The 24,308-nt window shown below is 45.2% G+C and overlaps 2 protein-coding genes across 2 annotated transcripts; both read left to right on the plus strand.

Moving 5' to 3' along the window:
* Positions 1-1,086: 1,086 nt before the first annotated feature.
* LOC311099887 (olfactory receptor 1E16-like) lies at positions 1,087-8,989 on the plus strand (the record flags this gene model as incomplete). The annotated part of the gene is made up of 7 exons (XM_084140607.1): positions 1,087-1,303; positions 2,109-2,286; positions 3,008-3,172; positions 3,371-3,509; positions 4,835-4,961; positions 5,299-5,389; positions 8,983-8,989. The coding sequence occupies 7 exons, from the start codon at positions 1,087-1,089 to the stop codon at positions 8,987-8,989; spliced, it is 924 nt and encodes a 307-aa protein (XP_083996733.1).
* A 468-nt stretch (positions 8,990-9,457) lies between these two features.
* LOC311099888 (olfactory receptor 10A4-like) lies at positions 9,458-16,133 on the plus strand (the record flags this gene model as incomplete). The annotated part of the gene is made up of 6 exons (XM_084140608.1): positions 9,458-9,680; positions 10,857-11,034; positions 11,283-11,385; positions 13,467-13,733; positions 14,260-14,408; positions 14,606-16,133. 6 exons carry the CDS (start codon positions 9,458-9,460, stop codon positions 14,748-14,750), a joined length of 1,065 nt encoding a protein of 354 aa, XP_083996734.1. The 3' UTR covers positions 14,751-16,133.
* Positions 16,134-24,308: the final 8,175 nt, after the last annotated feature.

Raw genomic sequence — 24,308 nt, forward strand, 5'->3', positions numbered from 1 at the left:
GCCCCTGTCGATAGTATTTAAATCAGAAGGTGTGTGAAGGCGAGTCCATTCTCTGGCCACCATCAAAAAGAGAGGTACGTCTATATATGTTATCATTATACTGTTTGTTATGTTATGACTATATTATGTTATATTATACCTGTTACTATACTGTAGTGTTGGAAGGTCTTTTTTAACTGATGGTCTTTTATCAGGGCAAACATTTTTCAGTGACTGCTTCTGTACTCAGTTGAGTACAGTAGCGGTTAGATTTGTGTTTGACTTGTGTTTGGTGTATTGTCTATCATAATGATGGTGTATTGTCTATCATAATGAAGGTGTATTGTCTATCATAATGATGGTGTATTGTCTATCATAATGATGGTGTATTGTCTATCATAATGGTGTTGTATTGTCAATCATTCTGTTCTCTCCTCAGTACATTGTGGCAGCGGTGGGATCAGAGGCGTCATGCCCATTAATTGTTGTTGTTGTTGTTTCTCTGTAATGCTATTAGCCACCTAGCAATTTTATGAAGCTATATACCAGATAGGTTCCCAATCTCCCAACCTCATAACTAGCTACCAAGAAGCCATTTCAGGCTATCAATCAAGTTAGAGTAGCCAGCTTGTCTAACTATCTTAGCTGGCATGCCTGCTGCCAAGGTTGGTAGACTTTAGAAAAGCAAGCAACAATTAAATGTACTGAATAAGACTCACATTCCTTTCAATCTTTTACCCACATTTTAGCAGAGATGCAGCGAAGCCAATCACGACACAAAGAGCACAAGTGGTACGCTTAGAGACGCAGATAACTTATTATGGCTCTAGAATGTAGGAGACGCAGATACATTATTATGGCTCTAGATTGTAAGAAAAAGCTGTTTCGGGTGTTTGAAAAATTCAAAATTCTAGCCCCCCTCCAGACCACCCTCATGTACTTTGCGCCCCCTCAGATTTTTAGGGTGCATGACGCCCCTGGGATCACTCCATACTATTCTCTCCTCAGTACATTGATGGCAGCGGTGGGATCAATCCATATTACTCTCTCCTCAGTACATTGGTGGCAGCGGTGGGATCAATCCATAATATTCTCTCCCCGTGCAGTATGCTCCCAAGTAACTACACGCGTGTGTCAGAGTTTGTGATCGTGGGCTTCCCGGGGCTTCATCCATCCTTCTACCAGCTGGTGGCCTGGTTCTTCTTCTTCATCTATGTGACCACGGTGGTGGGGAACTTCCTGCTGGTGGTGCTGTTTGCCCTGGAGCGCAGCCTGCAGAAACCCATGTACATCATCATGCTCAGCCTGGCTCTGTCAGATATAGGTAAGATACTCAGCCTGGTTCTGTCAGATATAGGTAAGATACTCAGCCTGGCTCTGTCAGATATAGGTAAGATACTCAGCCTGGTTCTGTCAGGTATAGGTAAGATACTCAGCCTGGTTCTGTCAGATATAGGTAAGAGATACTCAGCCTGGCTCTGTCAGATATAGGTAAGATACTCAGCCTGGCTCTGTCAGATATAGGTAAGATACTCAGCCTGGCTCTGTCAGATATAGGTAAGATACTCAGCCTGGCTCTGTCAGATATAGGTAAGATACTCAGCCTGGCTCTGTCAGATATAGGTAAGATACTCAGCCTGGTTGTGTCAGATATAGGTAAGATACTCAGCCTGGTTGTGTCAGATATAGGTAAGATACTCAGCCTGGCTCTGTCAGATATAGGTAAGATACTCAGCCTGGTTCTGTCAGATATAGGTAAGATACTCAGCCTGGTTCTGTCAGATATAGGTAAGAGATACTCAGCCTGGTTCTGTCAGATATAGGTAAGATACTCAGCCTGGTTCTGTCAGATATAGGTAAGATACTCAGCCTGGTTCTGTCAGTTATAGGTAAGATACTCAGCCTTGTTCTGTCAAATATAGGTAAGATACTCAGCCTGGTTCTGTCAGATATAGGTAAGACACGGAAGAAGTCATGACAGAAAGGTTATCCTGTTAAAATGTGTGTCTGTAAGGACGTTACCATGAACTTCCTGTTCAAATGTGTGGCCTGTTTTCGAATCTGCATAGCACAACATTTTTTTATATTTATTTAAATTTTGATATGTTGTGGTGCTTGTCCTTTCCCAGGGTTCTGCACGGTGGCCCTTCCCAAAGTGATAGCTCGGTGGTGGTGGGACGACGCTGGCATCTCTTTCTATCTGTGTCTGATACAGAAACAACTCATCCACTACTTTGGAACGCTCAACTCTCTCATCATGATGACCATGGCTATGGACCGGTACCTGGCTATCTGCTACCCTCTCAGGTAACATAGATTTACCTAACCCTAACCTTAACCCTAACCCTAACCCTTACCCTAACCCTAACTCTCTCATCATGATAACCATGGCTATGGACCGGTACCTGTCTATTTCACTTTTGGTCCACTGTAGCTCAGTTGGTAGAGCATGGCTCTTGCAACATCAGGTTTGTTACATAAAAAAATTATGCATGCATGACTCTAAGTCGCTTTGGATAAAAGTGTCTGCTTAATGGCATACATTATATTATGTTAAGATAAAAATCAGCCTTTTATGCAATACAACTTAAAGATAACACCAAGCACACAAAACATCAAACCCACAACCCTGGTGTTGCTCTCTTCTCTCCCACCCCTCACTCACAACTCTCTTCCCCATCTCCCACCCCTCTCTCCCCCCTCTCCCACCCCTCTCTCCGCCCTCTCCCATACCTCTCTTCCCCCTCTCCCACCCCTCTCTCCGCCCTCTCCCACACCTCTCTCCCACCCCTCTCTCATCCCCTCTCCCACACCTCTCTCCCCGCTCTCCCACCCCTCTCTCCGCCCTCTCCCACACCTCTCTCCCCCCTCTCCCACCCCTCTCTCCACCCTCTCCCACACCTCTCTCCCCCCTCTCCCACCCCTCTCTCCACCCTCTCCCATACCTCTCTTCCCCCTCTCCCACCCCTCTCTCCGCCCTCTCCCATACCTCTCTTCCCCCTCTCCCACCCCTCTCCCTCTCTACCAGGTACACTAAGCTGATGACCAACAGGACCATGTCTCTCCTAACAGCCATGTCCTGGGTGTCAGCCATGATAGCTCCAGGCATCACCACCATCCAGTCATCCCAGATGCCTTTCTGTGGGCCCAACCGCATCATCCATTGCTACTGCGACACCATATCTCTCAACAAGTCAGTGTATATGCGTGTTTGCTTGTGGTTAAATTTATCCCCCAAAAAGTGGAGGGGTGTCCGCTTTGTTGTTGTTTGAATCCCAGATTGGCCCTTTAATGTGCAGTGTTTACTGTCTGTACACATGTATGGATTTTTAAAATTGACAAATTCAATCAATCCATCAATTAGACAGTCAAACAATCACTCACTCAACAGGCTTTCGTGTGCTGACATCTCGTCCCAGAGCAGAGTATCCTTCTCAATAGCCATGTTCGTCCTCCTCCTCCCCTTTGGCTTCATCATCTTCTCCTATGTCAACATAGTTATGGCCGTGCTCAGAATGGCCAGCACACAGGTGAGCGGGAGTGTGTGTGTGTGTGTGTGTGTGCATATGTTGGGCGTGCGTGTGTGTAAACAGTATGTGTGCGTTGTTTTGTCTGTGAACTCCCCATCTGAACTAAACCTCTCTCCTCTCTCCCCTCCCCACCTGACCTTCTCTCTCTCCCCCTCCCTCCCCTTCTGTCCCTCTCTCCCCTCCTTTCCCGTCCCTCTCTCCCCCTCTCCTCCTGTCCCTCTCTCTCCCCTTCCTTCCTGTCCATCTCTCTCCCCTCCCCTCCTGTCCCTCTCTCCCCCTCCCCTCCTGTCCCTCTCTCCCCTCCCCTCCTGTCCCTCTCTCCCCTCCCCTCTCCTCCCGTCCCTCTCTCCCCTCCCCTCCTGTCCCTCTCTCCCCTCCCCTCCTGTCCCTCTCTCCCCTCCCCTCTTGTCCCTCTCTCCCCTCCCGTCCCTCTCTCCCCTTCCCTCCCTCTCTCCCCCTCCTGTCCCTTTCTCCTCTCCCCTCCCCTCCCCTCCCCTCCTGTCCTGTCCTTTTCTCCTCTCCCCTCCCCTCCTGTCCCTCTCTCCCCCTCCCCTCCTGTCCCCCTCTCCCCTCCCCTCCTGTACCTCTCTCCCCTCCCCTCCTGTCCCCCTCTCCCCTCCCGTCCCTCTCTCCCCTCCCCTCCCGTCCCCCTCTCCCCTCCCCTCCTGTCCCTCTCTCCCCTCCCCTCCTGTCCCTCTCTCCCCTCCCCTCCCTCCTGTCCCTCTCTCCCCTCCCCTCTCCTCCTGTCCCTCTCTCCCCTCCCCTCCCTCCTGTCCCTCTCTCCCCTCCCCTCCTGTCCCTCTCTCCCCTCCCCTCCTGTCCCCCTCTCCCCTCCCCTCCTGTACCTCTCTCCCCTCCCCTCCTGTCCCCCTCTCCCCTCCCGTCCCTCTCTCCCCTCCCCTCCCGTCCCTCTCTCCCCTCCCCTCCCTCTCTCCCCCCTCTCCTCTCCCCTCCCCTCTCCTCCTGTCCCTCTCTCCCCTCCCCTCCCTCCTGTCCCTCTCTCCCCTCCCCTCCTGTCCCTCTCTCCCCTCCCCTCCTGTCCCCCTCTCCCCTCCCCTCCTGTACCTCTCTCCCCTCCCCTCCTGTCCCCCTCTCCCCTCCCGTCCCTCTCTCCCCTCCCCTCCCGTCCCTCTCTCCCCTCCCCTCCCGTCCCTCTCTCCCCTCCCCTCCCGTCCCTCTCTCCCCTCCCCTCCTGTCCCTCTCTCCCCTCCCCTCCTGTCCCTCTCTCCCCTCCCCTCCTGTCCCTCTCTCCCCTCCCCTCCTGTCCCTCTCTCCCCCTCTCCTCTCCCCTCCCCTCCTGTCCCTTTCTACCCCCTGCCATCCAGAGTCAGTGGAAGACCTTCTCCACCTGTAGTTCCCAGCTGTGTATCATCTCTCTGTACTACGTTCCCCGGTGCTGCGTCTACACCATTAGCATCATCAACTTGTCCATCAGCCAGGACTTTGTTATCGGCCTGACCCTGCTCTACAGGCAGGTAGCTTAGAGGTTAGAGAAGCGGGCCAGCAACCGGGAGGTTGTCAGTTTGAATCCCATGTTTGACAGGGAAAAATGTGGTTGGGAGTGGAGGGTTGTTGGCGTCAGTGTCCTAGATGCCTTCACCTGCCATTGTGCCCTTGAGCAAGGCAAATAACCCCTAAACTCCTCACCGGGCACTGCACTAGTAGTTGCCCATTGCTCCAGCCTCTCCAACTGTGTGTGTGTGTGTGTGTGTGTGTGTGTGTGTGTGTGTGTGTGTCAGAGGAGTTTGGTACAGCAGAAGACCAGTCCATCTTGTATGGCTTAATAAAGTATTCTTCTTCTTCTACAGTCTGCTGCCTCCCCTCCTCAACCCCTTCATCTACTGCCTCCGTACCAAGGAGATCAAGGCTTCCCTGGCCAAGTGGGTCCAACGCACATCACAAACCCTCCATCCACCCCATAGCCAGCTGACAGGCACTCAGGCAGCCTGCCGCTTATAAAATCACACAGAAGGCGTTATGACTGCACACATCTCCTGTTCTCTCACCTATGAAGGAAGCCTTTGGCCGAAAGGTCATCTGGTCATGCAGGAGTTGAGCCCCAGACCTGAATCATTTTTTAAAACAGATCTGATATGTTTTTTACATTTCATTATTCAATATGGTAAACAAGAAACATTTACACTTGTTTTTGCTGTCTGGTAGTTTGCTTTGTGAAAGAAGAGGCTATAACACACTCAGACAGTAACAATCATATCTTTATTTGAAATGTCACATCACATCAAATAAGACCGATGTCATCAAATCACATTTTATACGTTTTGATGCCGGCAGTATAAGCCTTGAAGGGGCAATCCAGGATTGGTACATAAAGTCGTGGTCAAAAGCTTTGAGAATGACACAGGTATTGGTCTTCACAAAGTTCGCAGCTTCGGTGTTATGAGATATTTTTGTCAGATGTTACTATGGTATACTGAAGTATAATTACAAGCATTCCATAAGTGTCAAAGGCTTTTATTGACAATTACATTAAGTTTATGCAAAGAGTCAATATTTGCAGTGTTGACCCTTCTTTTTCAAGACCTCTGCAATCCGCCCTGGCGTGCTGTCAATTAACTTCTGGGCCACATCCTGACTGATGGCAGCCCATTCTTGCATAATCAATGCTTGGAGTTTGTCAGAATTTGTGGGTTTTTGTTTGTCCACCCGCCTTTTGATGATCGACCACAAATTCTCAATGGGATTAAGGTCTTGGGAGTTTCCTGGCCATGGACCCAACATTTCGATGTTTTGTTCCCCGAGCCACTTAGTTATCACTTTTGCCTTATGGCAAGGTGCTCCATCATGCTGGAAAAGGCATTGGTCATCACCAAACTGTTCTTGGATGGTTGGGAGAAGTTGCTCTCGGAGGATGTGTTGGTACCATTCTTTATTCATGGCTGTGTTCTTAGGCAAAATTGTGAGTGAGCCCACTCCCTTGGCTGAGAAGCAACCCCACACATGAATGGTCTCAGGATGCTTTACTGTTGGCATGACACAGGACTGATGGTAGCGCTCACCTTGTCTTCTCCGGACAAGGTGTTTTCCGGATGCCCCAAACAATCGGAAAGGGGATTCATCAGAGAAAATGACTTTACCCCAGTCCTCAGCAGTCCAATCCCTGTACCTTTTGCAGAATATCAGTCTGTCCCTGATGTTTTTCCTGGAGAGAAGTGGCTTCTTTGCTGCCCTTCTTTACACCAGGCCATTCTCCAAAAGTCTTCGCCTCACTGTGCGTGCAGATGCACTCACACCTGCCTGCTGCCATTCCTGAGCAAGCTCTGCACTGGTGGTGCCCCGATCACGCAGCTGAATCAACTTTAGGAGACGGTCCTGGCGCTTGCTGGACTTTCTTGGGCACCCTGACGCCTTCTTCACAACAATTGAACCTCTCTCCTTGAAGTTCTTCATGATCCGATAAATGGTTGATTTAGGTGCAATCTTACTAGCAGCAATATCCTTGCCTGTGAAGCCCTTTTTGTGCAAAGCAATGATGACGGCACGTGTTTCCTTGCAGGTAACCATGGTTAACAGAGGAAGAACAATGATTTCAAGCACCACCCTCCTTTTAAAGCTTCCAGTCTGTTATTCTAACTCAATCAGCATGACAGAGTGATCTCCAGCCTTGTCCTCGTCAACACTCTCACCTGTGATAACGAGAGAATCACTGACATGATGGCAGCTGGTCCTTTTGTGGCAGGGCTGAAATGCAGTGGAAATGTTTTTTTGGGATGAAGTTCATTTTCATGGCAAAGAGGGACTTTGCAATTAATTGCAATTCATCTGATCACTCTTCATGACATTCTGGAGTATATGCAAATTGCCATCATCAAAACTGAAGCAGCGGACTTTGTGAAAATTAGTATTTGTGTCATTCTCAAAACTTTGACCACGACTGTACATTTTTAAACTAAAAAATGTATGATATATAGCCATTGATTCTTGCAGAATATAACTTATAAATGCCTCATGAGCTTAATTCAACTCCATCAGAACCCAAAATATAAGCTTGTTTTACTCCACAGCTTGTAAACTAAGTAAACGTAAACAAACACTGTTTAGCTTCAAAACATGGTTAAAACTATAATTATTACTGTAAAAAAGTCTGCTACTCTAATTGTAATGAATGAATGAATTAATTAATTAATGAGTAGATGGATGGATGACATTCATTGAGATAGGTGGGGTTTGCATTTCACAGAATTGTACTGTAATTACATTGGATTGGTGCAAGCAGGTTGGCTGCTAGGTATGTTTACGCATAAAGCATATTACTTAATATTCTGTGTTTTATATCTCTTGCACTTCTAAAGGCCTTAACAAAGGCTTCCAAACTGGCAGCGACTACAAGGCAAAACAGACCAAAACGGCATGGCAAAAACGCTCAACAATGAAATGTTTAAGACTTTGCTGCCACTCCAGTCTGACCCCAAACATTTTAAATTCCTGGGGCATTACTAACACACAGCAGTTCAATTGGTACAGCACTCTCACTGATGGCTGGCACAAATACTTTATGTTAATGAGCCAGAAACAACAATACCACCCACTAGTGGTCAAAAGGTTTTTGTTGCTCCAAAAATACTGTACGATACTGTAGTCTGTGGGGTGAAATTATGGTACCATTCAAAATGCTGCAATTATTTCCCTGTCCACAAAACTTTCCCACAATGCACCATATGCACCACAGTATGCTGCAGTAACATTTTTCACAGTATTTTACTGTTAATAAATACCCCAAATTACAGTATAAATGTCAGTTTTCCGTTAGACTGTGGTCAGTCCTTGCGTCCACAGCTCTGTCTATGAATTTGAGAGTGGTTATATTTCTCAGGCCCCATCCCTCGGCTGTTTACCAAAACAAGTGGTGGGGTGACCACTTTGTTATTTGTTTGAAATGCAGATTGGTGCTTTACGCTTTGTTGTGCACCAAGCCACAAACACAAACAAGTTAAACTTCCCCAAGCCTCATGAGACAACTGGAGTGATCCCACCGATGCCACCAATGTAGCGGGAGAGAGACACGAACCGTGCAATGGGGACTCAAACCGTGGCTTCTGCTGTGCAGAGGGGAACGCCTAACCATTCGCTCCAACAAAAATCGGCCCGCGGCTGAATCTAGTTGCCTACCCTTGCTGTACAACATTTTCAGTACACCATGTTATAATACTTACAGAAAACTTTCTGTGATTGAGTGATGTGACAACGATGACATCACCAGGGAGGAGGTCTTTGATTGGCTGTTGGCTGTCTTGTCAGAGGGCATGCTGGGTATAAAGCTGTGAGGTACAGAGTGGCTAACGCCACAGACCTCTGGGGCCACTGGTTGTGAAGGAGGTAAGGAGAGCGAGCGAGAGAGAGAGAGAGAGAGAGCGAGAGAAAGAGAGAGAGAGAGAGAGAGAGATCCTCCAGTGTCTTCAACATCTCTCTTTTATGTAACTCTCTTACTATCTCTCTATTAATCTCACCATTTTAGGAGGTAAGGATGGAGAGATGTAGGGTCTCCAGGATCTAGCTATTTATATGTATGTCACTTTATATGTCACTCACTATCTCTCTCTCTAACCTGGGAGGTAAGCATGAAGAAGGATCATCCAGGGTCTTCAGCATCTCTTTCTCTTTGTGTTGCTCTCTCTCTCCCACTCTCTCTCTAACCTGGAAGGTAAGGATGAAGAGGGATCATTCAGGGTCTTCAGCATCTATCTCTCGCTCTCTCTCTTTCTCTTTCTTTCTCTTTGTGTAGCTCTCTCTCTCCCACTCACTATCTCTCTCTCTGACCTGGGAGGTAAGGATGAAGAGGGATCATCCAGGGTCTTCAGCATCTATCTATCTCTCTCTCGCTCTCTCTCTCTAACCTGGGAGGTAAGGATGAAAAGATACAGTATCTCTATCTCTTCATTATGAGAGGCTTTCTCTCTCCCCCACCATCCCCCCACCTTCCCCAGTACAGAATGTTTGAGGTGAATGAGAACTACACGCGTGTGTCAGAGTTTGTGATCGTGGGCTTCCCGGGGCTTCATCCATCCTTCTACAAGCTGGTGGCCTGGTTCTTCTTCTTCATCTATGTGACCACGGTGGTGGGGAACTTCCTGCTGGTGGTGCTGTTTGCCCTGGAGCGCAGCCTGCAGAAACCCATGTACATCATCATGCTCAGCCTGGCTCTGTCAGATATAGGTAAGATACTCAGCCTGGTTGTGTCAGATATTGGTAAGATACTCAGCCTGGCTCTGTCAGATATAGGTAAGATACTCAGCCTGGCTCTGTCAGATATAGATAAGATACTCAGCCTGGTTCTGTCAGATATAGGTAAGATACTCAGCCTGGTTGTGTCAGATATAGGTAAGATACTCAGCCTGGTTCTGTCAGATATAGGTAAGATACTCAGCCTGGTTGTGTCAGATATAGGTAAGATACTCAGCCTGGTTCTGTCAGATATAGGTAAGGTACTCAGCCTGGTTCTGTCAGATATAGGTAAGATACTCAGTCTGGTTCTGTCAGATATAGGTAAGATACTCAGCCTGGTTCTGTCAGATATAGGTAAGATACTCAGCCTGGTTGTGTCAGATATAGGTAAGATACTCAGCCTGGTTGTGTCAGATATAGGTAAGAGATACTCAGTCTGGCTCTGTCAGATATAGGTAAGAGATACTCAGCCTGGCTCTGTCAGATATAGGTAAGAGATACTCAGTCTGGCTCTGTCAGATATAGGTAAGAGATACTCAGCCTGGCTCTGTCAGATATGGGTAAGAGATACTCAGCCTGGTTCTATCAGGTATAGGTAAGAGATACTCAGCCTGGCTCTGTCAGATATAGGTAAGAGATACTGAGCCTGGTTCTATCAGGTATAGGTAGAATGTTTATCCTGTTCAAATGTGTACCCTTTATCTCTCTCTTTCTGTCCTTCCCCAATGTGACTGCTGAGGGAGTTTAAATGTGTCTTGCTGGTGCTCAGGCAGTAATGAGAGGGGAGAGGTCATGAGAGGAAAAGTGTCCTGTTAAAATGTGTATCATGTGTCCCTCCTTTAATCATGTGGAGAATCCCTCTCTGACGTCAGACAGTCATGTACAGATCTGTTATCGATCAGTGATTACGTCAAGAAAAGGATGAGCATTTGAACAAGGCCGCTGTGTTTCATTTCTCTCGCAGAGACAGAGGTTAGAACTAGGGGCCCAGAATGTTTCCACAGTGGCCCTGCCATAGGTGATAGCCTGGTGCTGGTGGGACAACAGGAGGATTTCCTGTCTGTCTCAATAATCTAACGTGGTTTCCTCTCTTCTCCTCTCTCCTCTCTTCTCCTCTCTCCTCTTTTCTCCGCTCCCTTCCCCTCCTCTCTCTCCCCTCCCCTCCAGGTTTTGCCACAGTGGCCCTTCCCAAAGTGATAGCTCGGTGGTGGTGGGATGACGGGACGATCTCCTTTCATACCTGTCTGTTCCAGGAACAAATGATCCACTACTTTGGAACGCTCAACTCTCTCATCATGATGACCATGGCTATGGACCGGTACCTAGCTATCTGCTACCCTCTCAGGTAACAACAACAGCAACACATATTATGCGTTATGATTTTATTGATGCAAAATAAATCAAGTGTGTTGGGAGGAAAGTATTTCATAATTTTTTGGGGTCCTCTCCCACTCCCATCTCCCTCCATCCCCCCCTCTCTCTCTATCTCCCTTCCGCCCTCCCTCCATCTCCCTCTCTCTCCCATCTCCCTCCATCCCCCCCCCCCCCTCTCTCTCTATCTCCCTTCCGCCCTCCCTCCATCTCCCTCTCTAGATACCCTATGTTGATGACCAACCAGACTATGAGTGGTCTAACGGTCTTCTCCTGGATGTCAGCCACAGTCTCACCTGCCATCGGCACCATAGACTTCACCAGGGTACTGGAATGATAAAATAATGTATAATGATAATACTGTTACTACATTATTATTTTAGATTTATAATAGAGATTTTATATTTTATTACGTTATTACATTAGAGGGCCTAACAGCCTGAGACTTCACCAAGGTAGCACATAACAAAACAATGTTCCAGGGCACTACTGTTACATTTCTAGGTAAATCAAATTGGCATATCTTTATCACAAAAAAATAAGTTTAAATAATAACAGAATCGTTTGGACACACCTACTCATTCAAGGGTTTTTCTTTATTTTTACTATTTTCTACATTGTAGAATATTAGTGAAGACATCAAAACTATGAAATAACACATATGGAATCATGTAGTAACCAAAAAAGTGTTGAACAAATCAAAATATATTTTAGATTCTTCAAAATATGTGTTGGGTCATTGTCCTGTTGAAAAACAAATGATAGTCCCACTAAGTGCAAACCAGATGGGATGGCGTATCGCTGCAGAATGCTTTGGTAGCCATGCTGGTTAAGTGTGCCTTGAATTCTAAATAAATTACCGACAGTGTCACCAGCAAAGCACCCCCACACCATCACACCTCCTCCTCCATGCTTCACGGTGGGAAACACACATGCAGAGATCATCCGTTCACCTACTCTGCGTCTCACAAAGACACAGCGGTTAGAACAAAAAATCTCAAATTTGGACTCATCAGACCAAAGGACAGATTTCCACCGGTCTAATGTTCATTGCTTGTGTTTCTTGCCCCAAGCAGGTCTCTTCTTCTAATTGGTGTCCTTTAGTAGTGGTTTCTTTGCAGCAATTTCACCATGAAGGCCTGATTCACGTAGTCTCCTCTGAACAGTTGATGTTGAGATGTGTCTGTTACTTGAACTCTGTGAAGCATTTATTTGGGCTGCAATCTAAGGTGCAGTTAACTCTAATGAACTTATCCTCTGCAGCAGAGGTAACTCTGGGTCTTCCATTCCTGTGGCGCTCCTCATGAGAGCCAGTTTCATCATAGCACTTGATGGTTTTTGTGACTGCACTTGAAGAAACTTTCAAAGTTCTTGAAATGTTCCGTATAGACTGACCTTCATGTCTTAAAGTAATGATGGACTGACGTTTCTCTTTGCTTATTTGAGCTGTTCTTTCCATAATATGGACTTGGTCTTTTACCAAATAGGGCTATCTTCTGTACACCCCCCCTACCTTGTCACTACACAACTGTTTGGCTCAAATGCATTAAGAAGGAAATAAATTCCACAAATTAACTTTTACCAAGGCACACCTGTTAATTGTAATGCATTCCAGGTGACTACCACATGAAGCTGGTTGAGAGAATGCCAAGAGTGTGCAAAGCTGTCATCAAGGCAAAGGGTGGCTACTTTTAAGAATCTTCAAATATAACATATATTTGACTAGTACTGTATATACTACACACACACACACACTCAAATCATCATATACACTGCTGCTACTCTGTTAATCATATATCCTGATGCCTAGTCACCTTACCCCTATACATATCTACCTCTTTCACTCCAGTATCCCTGCACATTGTAAATATGGTACTGGAACTGACCCTGTATTCAGCTTCTTACTTTCTCCTGTTCTTCTTATTTCTTATGTTTATTTCTCCTGTGTTTTTGTTCTACCTTATGTTACTTGTAGTGCGACGTTGATATTGATTACTGCATTGTTGGGTTTGGAGCTTGCAAGAAAGGCATTTCACTGTACTTGTACACGTGACATTTAAACTTGATACTTTTACAATAAAACATATGCTGCAGCCAGAAGAAAATGGGTCTATGGGCCTTTGAGCCTGGTTCCTCTCAAATTGTCCTCCTTTTAGGGAGTTTTTCCTTACCACTCTGATTCGGTTTTCTCTTTGTAGTCTAGGTTACTGTTTAAAGGACATTGCTGATGTAAAAAGGCCTTTATAAATAAATCGTATTGATTGAGAATGACACAGTATCTCCTCTAAACGTGTCCTTGCTTCACCTCCCAGAAAGTAACGTTCTGTGGGCCCAACCTGCTCCTTCACATTAACTGTGACGCTCTTTTGGGGTCTAGGCCGGGTTACGTACTGCTAATGTAAAAAGGGCTTTCTGAATACATTTGACAAATTGACAATGACTTTTTTTTGTGTGTGTTTTATCTCCCAGAAAGTAGCGTTCTGTGGTCCCAACCGAATCCTCCATGCTTACTGTGATGCTGTGTCCCTGACTAAACTGTCGTGCTCCAACATGGCGGCGATCCAGGCCAGCTCCATTGGCCTTGCTTATTTCGTCCTCTTCGTCCCGTTCTCCTTCATCATCTTCTCCTACGTCAACATCATCGTCACTGTGATGCGCATGGCCAACGCACAGGTCAGAATTCAGGGGGTGTGGAGGGTGGGAGTGGGGGGTGCAGGTGGGTGGGTGGGTGGGGGATGGTGAGGGTGGGTGGGGGGTGCAGGGGGGCTGTGTGGGAAGAGGGGTGGTGAGGGTGGAGTGGGGGGTGCAGGTGGGTGGGGGGTGCAGGGGGGCTGTGTGGGAGGAGGGGTGGTGAGGGTGGGTGGGTGGGGGTTGTGCTGGGGGGCTGTATGGGAGGAGTGGTAGGGTGTGTGTCCTCTCTTGTCTGTGTCCCTAATTTTAAGTACTCTCTCCTAACCCACTGAGAACCTTTCTCCATCTCTCCCCTCTCTAACCCAGGGCAGGCTGAATACGTTCTCTACCTGTTACTCAGGGCTGTATCATTCTTATCTAAACTAAACCTTTCCCCTAATCCACTACTCTCCTCTCTCTAACCCAGGGCAGGCTGAAGACCTTCTCTACCGGTGCTACTCAAGGCTGTATCATTCTTATCTAAACTAAACCCTTCCCCTAATCCACTACTCTCCTCTCTCTAACCCAGGGCAGGCTGAAGACCTTCTCTACCTGTGCTACTCAGGGCTGTATCATCCTTATTTACTACATCCCCCGCTTCGTAGTCTACTCTACCCCCTACATCCCCAACCTGACCATGACCTCTGACCTCCGCATCGGCCTCACCCTTTTCTACAGGTAGGTAGACCACAGGTTATAGAGGTGGGCCGGGATCCCAAAGGTTGCCACTTCCAAGTCCCGGGCCGGGCGATGAGAAAGTGTGGAATGAACCACTACTGTTGTGCCTTTGAGCGAGGCACTTAAACTGAAAATATTTCTGTGTTAACTGACAAAGTAAAGTAATCTTCTTCTAAAGTACCTATTCTATTCTACAGCCTGTTCCCCCCGGTCGCCAACCCGTTCATCTACTGCTTCAGGACCAAGGAGATCAGAGCCATCCTGGGGCGCTGGAGACAGGGCTGGAGGAATAGCAGGACAGAACAGAGTAAACTCAACACCGTGGCTGTTATCACTAGATGAATGGTTAGGTTATAACATTTAAATTCAGGATTATAACATGTTAACTCAGGGCTATAACATGTTTTAACACACTAAACCCAACACTGTCTGTTATCACTAGATGACACTCGCACACATTTGGTTCTGTAACAGTGTAAAATATCTGTTTCCTCTTAAAAAGTATGACTTGTATAGGCTAGAGAGTCATCTTATCGCTCTGGCTTTGTTAGATACTACTATTCTCAAAGAATATAACGGAGATGAAACTAGACATTCAAATAGCATCTTTATAAATCTCATTACAAAAAGCACTCTGCTTGTGTTGTCTGATTGACTCTCAACCAGTATTGATACTGTCTAATAAACAGGGGAGGCTACCCTCTATAAAACTCATCACAAAAAGTCCTCTGCTGGTCTTTTATTTATTCTCAACCAGTCATACCATGTTCTAGCCAGAAGGTGGCGCCAGATACTGATGCATGTATTACCTGCCAGTGTGAATCCAGTGAATGCTGCTGGTGAAGATAGAGAACATTAGCTTGAGTGCGGTGCTGCCAGCTACCAACAGCATTACAGTGTGGGTAGGCCTAAAGTCTGACTGGGATTCAGCGGGATGGCCTATTTAAAAGGTAATGTCCGACATATGCGGCATTTATCGTGAATGTGGTCCACGCAAACTCGGGAACATAGCTTTTAAAAGGTGCGCTGTGGTTGAATCCCGGCCTGAGTATACACCACTGGAACATGAAAGTGGTTCAGATGGCCTCATACAGTCAATTCAAGTCAAATTGATTAATCACCTCAGGGGCAATCAGAAAGGGTATGTGAGGTTACAAATATCAGTCAACAGCCTGTGTTCACTGCTTTGGATAAAAACACAATGATTACATTATTATTATCATCATCACAATGGAGGTTTGTTCACAGGAGGAGTGTCACTAGCTGACCTTTAAAAAATGCTACAGTGTTGAAACCCCCACACACACACACAGAAAGACACACACACACACACACACACACACATACCGTGAGGCTGAAATTTACTGTCAGTAATCGCATTGTCACAGCAACCTATTTCAGCACCTCCATAAATAAATACAATGTGATGATAACATCAGGGACCACACACCCAGTCACCTTATGCCAACTTCTCGACAGGATTAGTGACGCTTAAATGAAATCACAGCAGCAATAGTGAAACAACTGGTTACAAACAACAAGACCACTCTCACCGTGTGAGGTACGTTATGACAGAGAGGACAACAGACTACTAACAGTGTGAGGTACGTTATGACAGAGAGGACAACAGACTACTAACAGTGTGAGGTACGTTATGACAGAGAGGACAACAGACTACTAACAGTGTGAGGTACGTTATGACAGAGAGGACAACAGACTACTAACGGTGTGAGGTACGTTATGACAGAGAGGACAACAGACTACTAACAGTGTGAGGTACGTTATGACAGAGAGGACAACAGACTACTAACAGTGTGAGGTACGTTATGACAGAGAGGACAACAGACTACTAACAGTGTGAGGTACGTTATGACAGAGAGGACAACAGACTACTAACAGTGTGAGGTACGTTATGACAGAGAGGACAACAGACTACTAACAGTGTGAGGTACGTTATGACAGAGAGGACAACAGACTACTAACAGTGTGAGGTACGTTATGACAGAGAGGACAACAGACTACTAACAGTGTGAGGTACGTTATGACAGAGAGGACAACAGACTACTAACGGTGTGAGGTACGTTATGACAGAGAGGACAACAGACTACTAACAGTGTGAGGTACGTTATGACAGAGAGGACAACAGACTACTAACAGTGTGAGGTACGTTATGACAGAGAGGACAACAGACTACTAACAGTGTGAGGTACGTTATGACAGAGAGGACAACAGACTACTAACAGTGTGAGGTACGTTATGACAGAGAGGACAACAGACTACTAACAGTGTGAGGTACGTTATGACAGAGAGGACAACAGACTACTAACGGTGTGAGGTACGTTATGACAGAGAGGACAACAGACTACTAACAGTGTGAGGTACGTTATGACAGAGAGGACAACAGACTACTAACAGTGTGAGGTACGTTATGACAGAGAGGACAACAGACTACTAACAGTGTGAGGTACGTTATGACAGAGAGGACAACAGACTACTAACAGTGTGAGGTACGTTATGACAGAGAGGACAACAGACTACTAACAGTGTGAGGTACGTTATGACAGAGAGGACAACAGACTACTAACGGTGTGAGGTACGTTATGACAGAGAGGACAACAGACTACTAACGGTGTGAGGTACGTTATGACAGAGAGGACAACAGACTACTAACAGTGTGAGGTACGTTATGACAGAGAGGACAACAGACTACTAACAGTGTGAGGTACGTTATGACAGAGAGGACAACAGACTACTAACAGTGTGAGGTACGTTATGACAGAGAGGACAACAGACTACTAACAGTGTGAGGTACGTTATGACAGAGAGGACAACAGACTACTAACGGTGTGAGGTACGTTATGACAGAGAGGACAACAGACTACTAACAGTGTGAGGTACGTTATGACAGAGAGGACAACAGACTACTAACAGTGTGAGGTACGTTATGACAGGGAGGACAGACTATTGCAGACTCGATCCACTCTCTCCAAAATACTTGCACCCTTTTCCCTATCTAGTGCACTACTTTTGACCACAGCCCTGGTCAAAGGTAGTGCACTATAAAGGGAATAGGGTACCATTTGGGACGTAGAAACTGTACTAGCTCAATGTTTTTCTTTGAATAGTAGTTCTCCCTACACCAGTGGTGGCTAACATTATCCACAGAGGGCCAAACCAAGCAGAGAGCAATTTATGCCGGGATGAAATCAAAGGTGTGATGTCGCCAAGCGCACTGCAATGTCGATGTGCCGCTGTGGACCAGGAGGCCCTGAGTTGTCCCTGGGATATGGCTATGGCCTTTGTTTAGTGTGTCCAGGACGTATGCTAATGCTAAATCAGAGTACAGTAGGCCAGTGTTTGGGTTCTAAAACAGATTACAGTAGGCCATTGTTTGGGTTCTAAAACAGAGTACAATAGGCAAGAGTTTGGGTTCTAAAACAGAGTACAGTAGGCCAGTGTTTTTGTTCTAAAACAGAGTACAGTAGGCAAATGTTTGGGATCTAAAACAGAGTACAGTAGGCCAGTGTTTGGGTTCGAAAACAGAGTACAGTAGGCCAGTTTTTGGGTTCTAAAACAGAGTACAGTAGGCTAGTGTTTGGTTTCTAAACAGAGTACAGTAGGCCAGTGTTTGGTTTCTAAAACAGAGTACAGTAGGCCAGTGTTTGGGTTCTAAAACAGAGTACAGTAGGCCAGTGTTTGGGTTCTAAAACAGAGTACAGTAGGCCATTGTTTGGGTTCTAAAACAGAGTACAATAGGCAAGAGTTTGGGTTCTAAAACAGAGTACAGTAGGCCAGTGTTTTTGTTCTAAAACAGAGTACAGTAGGCAAATGTTTGGGATCTAAAACAGAGTACAGTAGGCCAGTGTTTGGGTTCGAAAACAGAGTACAGTAGGCCAGTTTTTGGGTTCTAAAACAGAGTACAGTAGGCTAGTGTTTGGTTTCTAAACAGAGTACAGTAGGCCAGTGTTTGGTTTCTAAAACAGAGTACAGTAGGCCAGTGTTTGGGTTCTAAAACAGAGTACAGTAGGCCAGTGTTTGGGTTCTAAAACAGAGTACAGTAGGCCATTGTTTGGGTTCTAAAACAGAGTACAATAGGCAAGAGTTTGGGTTCTAAAACAGAGTACAGTAGGCCAGTGCTAGGGTTCCAAATCAGAGTACAGTAGGCCAGTGTTTGGGTTCTAAAACAAGAGTACAGTAGGCCAGTGTTTGGGTTCTAAAACAGAGTACAGTAGGCACGTGTTTGGGTTCTAAAACAGAGTACAGTAGGCTAGTGTTTGGGTTCTAAAACAGAGTACAGTAGGCCAGTGTTTGGGTCCTAAAACAGAGTACAGTAGGCCAGTGTTTGGGTTCAAAAACAGAGTACAGTAGGCCAGTGTTTGGGTTCTAAAACAAGAGTACAGTAGGCCAGTGTTTGGGTTCTAAAACAGAGTACAGTAGGCCAGTGTTTGGGTTCTAAAACAAGACTACACTAAGCCAGTGTTTGGTTTCTAAAACAGAGTACAGTAGACCAGTGTATGGGTTCTAAAACAGAGTACAGTAGACCAGTGTTTGGGTTCTAAAACAAGAGTACAGTAGGCCAGTGTTTGGGTTCTAAATCAGAGTACAGTAGTCTAGCGTTTAGGTTCTAAAACAGAGTACAGTAGGCCAGTGTTTGAGTTCTAAAAGAGAGTACAGTAGGCCAGTGTTTGGGTTCTAAATCAGAGTACAGTAGGCCAGTGTTTGGGTTCTAAAACAAGAGTACAGTAGACAAGTGTTTGGGTTCTAAAACAGAGTACAGTAGGCTAGTGTTTGGGTTCTAAAACAGAGTACAGTAGGTCAGTGTTTGGGTCCTAAAACAGAGTACAGTAGGCCAGTGTTTGGGTTCTAAACAGAGTACAGTAGGCCAGTGTTTGGTTTCTAAAACAGAGTACAGTAGGCCAGTGTTTGGGTTCTAAAACAGAGTACAGTAGGCCAGTGTTTGGGTTCTAAAACAAGAGTACAGTAGGCCAGTGTTTGGGTTCTAAAACAGAGTACAGTAGGCACGTGTTTGGGTTCTAAAACAGAGTACAGTAGGCTAGTGTTTGGGTTCTAAAACAGAGTACAGTAGGCCAGTGTTTGGGTCCTAAAACAGAGTACAGTAGGCCAGTGTTTGGGTTCAAAAACAGAGTACAGTAGGCCAGTGTTTGGGTTCTAAAACAGAGTACAGTAGGCCAGTGTTTGGGTTCTAAAACAAGACTACACTAAGCCAGTGTTTGGTTTCTAAAACAGAGTACAGTAGACCAGTGTATGGGTTCTAAAACAGAGTACAGTAGACCAGTGTTTGGGTTCTAAAACAAGAGTACAGTAGGCCAGTGTTTGGGTTTTAAATCAGAGTACAGTAGTCTAGTGTTTAGGTTCTAAAACAGAGTACAGTAGGCCAGTGTTTGAGTTCTAAAAGAGAGTACAGTAGGCCAGTGTTTGGGTTCTAAATCAGAGTACAGTAGGCCAGTGTTTGGGTTCTAAAACAAGAGTACAGTAGACAAGTGTTTGGGTTCTAAAACAGAGTACAGTAGGCTAGTGTTTGGGTTCTAAAACAGAGTACAGTAGGTCAGTGTTTGGGTCCTAAAACAGAGTACAGTAGGCCAGTGTTTGGGTTCTAAAACAGAGTACAGTAGGCCAGTGTTCGGTTTCTAAAACAGAGTACAGTAGGCCAGTGTTTGGGTTCTAAAACAAGAGTACAGTAGGCCAGTGTTTGGGTTCTAAAACAGAGTACAGTAGGCCAGTGTTTGGGTTCTAAAACAAGACTACACTAAGCCAGTGTTTGGTTTCTAAAACAGAGTACAGTAGACCAGTGTATGGGTTCTAAAACAGAGTAGAGTAGACCAGTGTTTGGGTTCTAAAACAAGAGTACAGTAGGCCAGTGTTTGGGTTCTAAATCAGAGTACAGTAGTCTAGTGTTTAGGTTCTAAAACAGAGTACAGTAGGCCAGTGTTTGAGTTCTAAAAGAGAGTACAGTAGGCTAGTGTTTGGGTTCTAAAACAGAGTACAGTAGGTCAGTGTTTGGGTCCTAAAACAGAGTACAGTAGGCCAGTGTTTGGGTTCTAAACAGAGTACAGTAGGCCAGTGTTTGGGTCCTAAAACAGAGTACAGTAGGCCAGTGTTTGGGTTCAAAAACAAGAGTACAGTAGGCCAGTGTTTGGGTTCTAAAACAAGAGTACAGTAGGCCAGTGTTTGGGTTCTAAAACAGAGTACAGTAGGCCAGTGTTTGGTTTCTAAAACAAGACTACACTAAGCCAGTGTTTGGTTTCTAAAACAGAGTACAGTAGACCAGTGTATGGGTTCTAAAACAGAGTACAGTAGACCAGTGTTTGGGTTCTAAAACAAGAGTACAGTAGGCCAGTGTTTGGGTTCTAAATCAGAGTACAGTAGTCTAGTGTTTAGGTTCTAAAACAGAGTACAGTAGGCCAGTGTTTGAGTTCTAAAAGAGAGTACAGTAGGCCAGTGTTTGGGTTCTAAATCAGAGTACAGTAGGCCAGTGTTTGGGTTCTAAAACAAGAGTACAGTAGACAAGTGTTTGGGTTCTAAAACAGAGTACAGTAGGCTAGTGTTTGGGTTCTAAAACAGAGTACAGTAGGTCAGTGTTTGGGTCCTAAAACAGAGTACAGTAGGCCAGTGTTTGGGTTCTAAACAGAGTACAGTAGGCCAGTGTTTGGTTTCTAAAACGGAGTACAGTAGGCCAGTGTTTGGGTTCTAAAACAGAGTACAGTAGGCCAGTGTTTGGGTTCTAAATCAGAGTACAGTAGGCCAGTGTTTGGTTTCTAAAACAAGAGTACAGTAGGCCAGTGCTTGGGTTCTAAAACAAGTGTACAGTAGGCCAGTGTTTGGGTTCTAAATCAGAGTACAGTAGGCCAGTGTTTGGGTTCTAAAACAAGAGTACAGTAGGCCAGTGTTTGGGTTCTAAAACAAGAGTACAGTAGGCCAGTGTTTGGTTTCTAAAAAAGAGTACAGTAGGCAAGTGTTTGGTTTCTAAAACAAGAGTACAGTAGGCCAGTGTTTGGGTTCTAAAACAAGAGTACAGTAGGCCAGTGTTTGGGTTCTAAAACAAGAGTACAGTAGGCCAGTGTTTGGGTTCTAAAACAAGAGTACAGTAGGCCAGTGTTTGGGTTCTAAAACAAGAGTACAGTAGACCAGTATTTGGGTTCTAAAACAAGAGTACACTAAGCCAGTGTTTGGGTTCTAAAACAGAGTACAGTAGGCCAGTATTTGGGTTCTAAAACAAGAGTACACTAAGCCAGTGCTTGGTTTATAAAACAGAGTACAGTAGACCAGTGTTTGGGTTCTAAAACAGAGTACAGTAGGCCAGTGTTTGGGTTCTAAATCAGAGTACAGTAGGCCAGTGTTTGGTTTCTAAAACAAGAGTACAGTAGGCCAGTGCTTGGGTTCTAAAACAAGTGTACAGTAGGCCAGTGTTTGGGTTCTAAATCAGAGTACAGTAGGCCAGTGTTTGGGTTCTAAAACAAGAGTACAGTAGGCCAGTGTTTGGGTTCTAAAACAAGAGTACAGTAGGCCAGTGTTTGGTTTCTAAAAAAGAGTACAGTAGGCAAGTGTTTGGTTTCTAAAACAAGAGTACAGTAGGCCAGTGTTTGGGTTCTAAAACAAGAGTACAGTAGGCCAGTGTTTGGGTTCTAAAACAAGAGTACAGTAGGCCAGTGTTTGGGTTCTAAAACAAGAGTACAGTAGGCCAGTGTTTGGGTTCTAAAACAGAGTACAGTAGCCAGTGTTGGGGTTCTAAAACAAGTGTACAGTGGGCCAGTGTTTGGGTTCTAAAACAAGTGTACAGTAGGCCAGTGTTTGGGTTCTAAAACAAGTGTACAGTAGGCCAGTGTTTGGGTTCTAAAACAAGAGTACAGTAGGCCAGTGTTTGGGTTCTACAACAAGAGTACAGTAGGCCAGTGTTTGGGTTCTAAAACAAGAGTACAGTAGGCCAGTGTTTGGGTTCTAAAACAAGAGTACAGTAGGCCAGTGTTTGGGTTCTACAACAAGAGTACAGTAGGCCAGTGTTTGGGTTCTAAAACAAGAGTACAGTAGGCCAGTGTTTGGGTTCTAAAACAAGAGTACAGTAGGCCAGTGTTTGGGTTCTAAAACAAGAGTACAGTAGGCCAGTGTTTGGGTTCTAAAACAGAGTACAGTAGGCCAGTGTTTGGGTTCTAAAACAAGAGTACAGTAGGCCAGTGTTTGGGTTCTAAAACAAGTATACAGTAGGCCAGTGTTTGGGTTCTAAATCAGAGTACAGTAGGCCAGTGTTTGGGTTCTAAAACAGAGTACAGTAGGCCAGTGTTTGGGCTGAGTGAGTCAGTCAGTGGTGTAATATCACTAATAGTCCTGTGTTGTTTTGTGCTTGGTGTAATGAAACACACTGGTGTATTGAGTGGAGGTACTGTTACTGTAAGAGATTACGCCCTTCTCTCTCTGTCTGTCTGTCTGTCTGTCTGTTTGCTCTCAGAGTGGCACTACAGAGGACAGAGGGCTGTAACAAGGCACAATGTAATGATTGTTTAATGAGAGTAATGATCACATAAGTCAAATGGCTGCACTTCAATAATCTTTATTTAGTTTATAGATGTATTAAGTCATAAATCAATGGCTGCACCTCAATAATCTTTATTTAGTTTATAGATGTATTAAGTCATAAATCAATGGCTGCACCTCAATAATCTTTATTTAGTTTATAGATGTATTAAGTCATAAATCAATGGCTGCACTTCAATAATCTTTATTTAGTTGACAGATGGATTTATTCCATTTGAAGTTTGGAAGAGGAGTATAGGGGATACGCATTAGATTAGTGCTATTTACAATCATTTAGAAAAAGCTTTTTAATAGTATCACTGTACAGCTTGAAACCCTGATCACTGAGCAAGAGAAACTATACTCTTTGGGTGCATCCCAAATGCCACCCTATTTGCTACATAGTGAACTACTTTGGCCGAGAGCCGTATGGGCCCTGGTGAAAAGTAGTACAATCTATAGGGAATAGAGTGCCATTTGGTACGTAACCTTTAAGACCTAGTGCTGTTACAATGCAACAAAAAACAAAGGATTATATTAAAACTATGAACAGTCAGAAAAATAAAAATACATAAAACAAATGTTTAAAATAGTTCTGCATGTCAATGATTAGGAGGATGGCTCTGTTTTTTTTTCTGCTTAAAGTACAACAAGTTGACTGTGTCCCAAGTGATACCCTATTCTACTTTGGACAGGGCCCTATGTAAGTAAGTAAGTAGCTTTGTCTGAGCCAGAAAAGCCCCATCTCCTGTTTCTTTAGCTTGAGGCACCATGATGTAGAAGTACACCCCCTGGATGCTAGTCTACCGCAGGTCCTACGGGCCCTGGTCAAAAGGTAGTGCACTATAGGGAATAGGGTCCCATTTGGGACGCAGCGTTGTCAGCAAGGTGACAGTTTGAACTGCTGTCTAGGAAGCTAGCTAGCTAACGATGGTACACACAGACACTAAAACATCAATATACTTTATCAACAGGATCTAGAGGCATCATCATGTTCTATAGAAGATTCATATTCAATATATTCTACACATATGTTTCCTTCGTTTTTTTAAATATTATTCCCATCGAAAAAATATTAAGTAAAATAAGAAACTTTCTTTTTTCTTTACAGGTCGTTCGGTGGGGAGGGCACATGCGTTCAGTGTTGTGCAAAAATCTCTCTCTCTCTCTCTCTCTCTCTCTCTCTCTCTCTCTCTCTCTCTCTCTCCTCTCTCTCTCTCTCTCTCTCTCTCTCTCTCTCTCTCTCTCTCTCTCTCTCTCTCTCTTCTCTCTCTCCTCTCTCTCTCTCTCTCTCTCTCTCTCTCTCTCTCTCTCTCTCTCTCTCTCTCTCTCTCTCTCTCTCTCTCTCTCTCTCTCTCTCTCTCTCTCTCTCTC

The sequence above is a fragment of the Coregonus lavaretus genome, assembly GCF_964263955.1.
Source record: "Coregonus lavaretus genome assembly, chromosome: 24".
Classification (NCBI taxonomy): Eukaryota; Metazoa; Chordata; class Actinopteri; order Salmoniformes; family Salmonidae; genus Coregonus; species Coregonus lavaretus.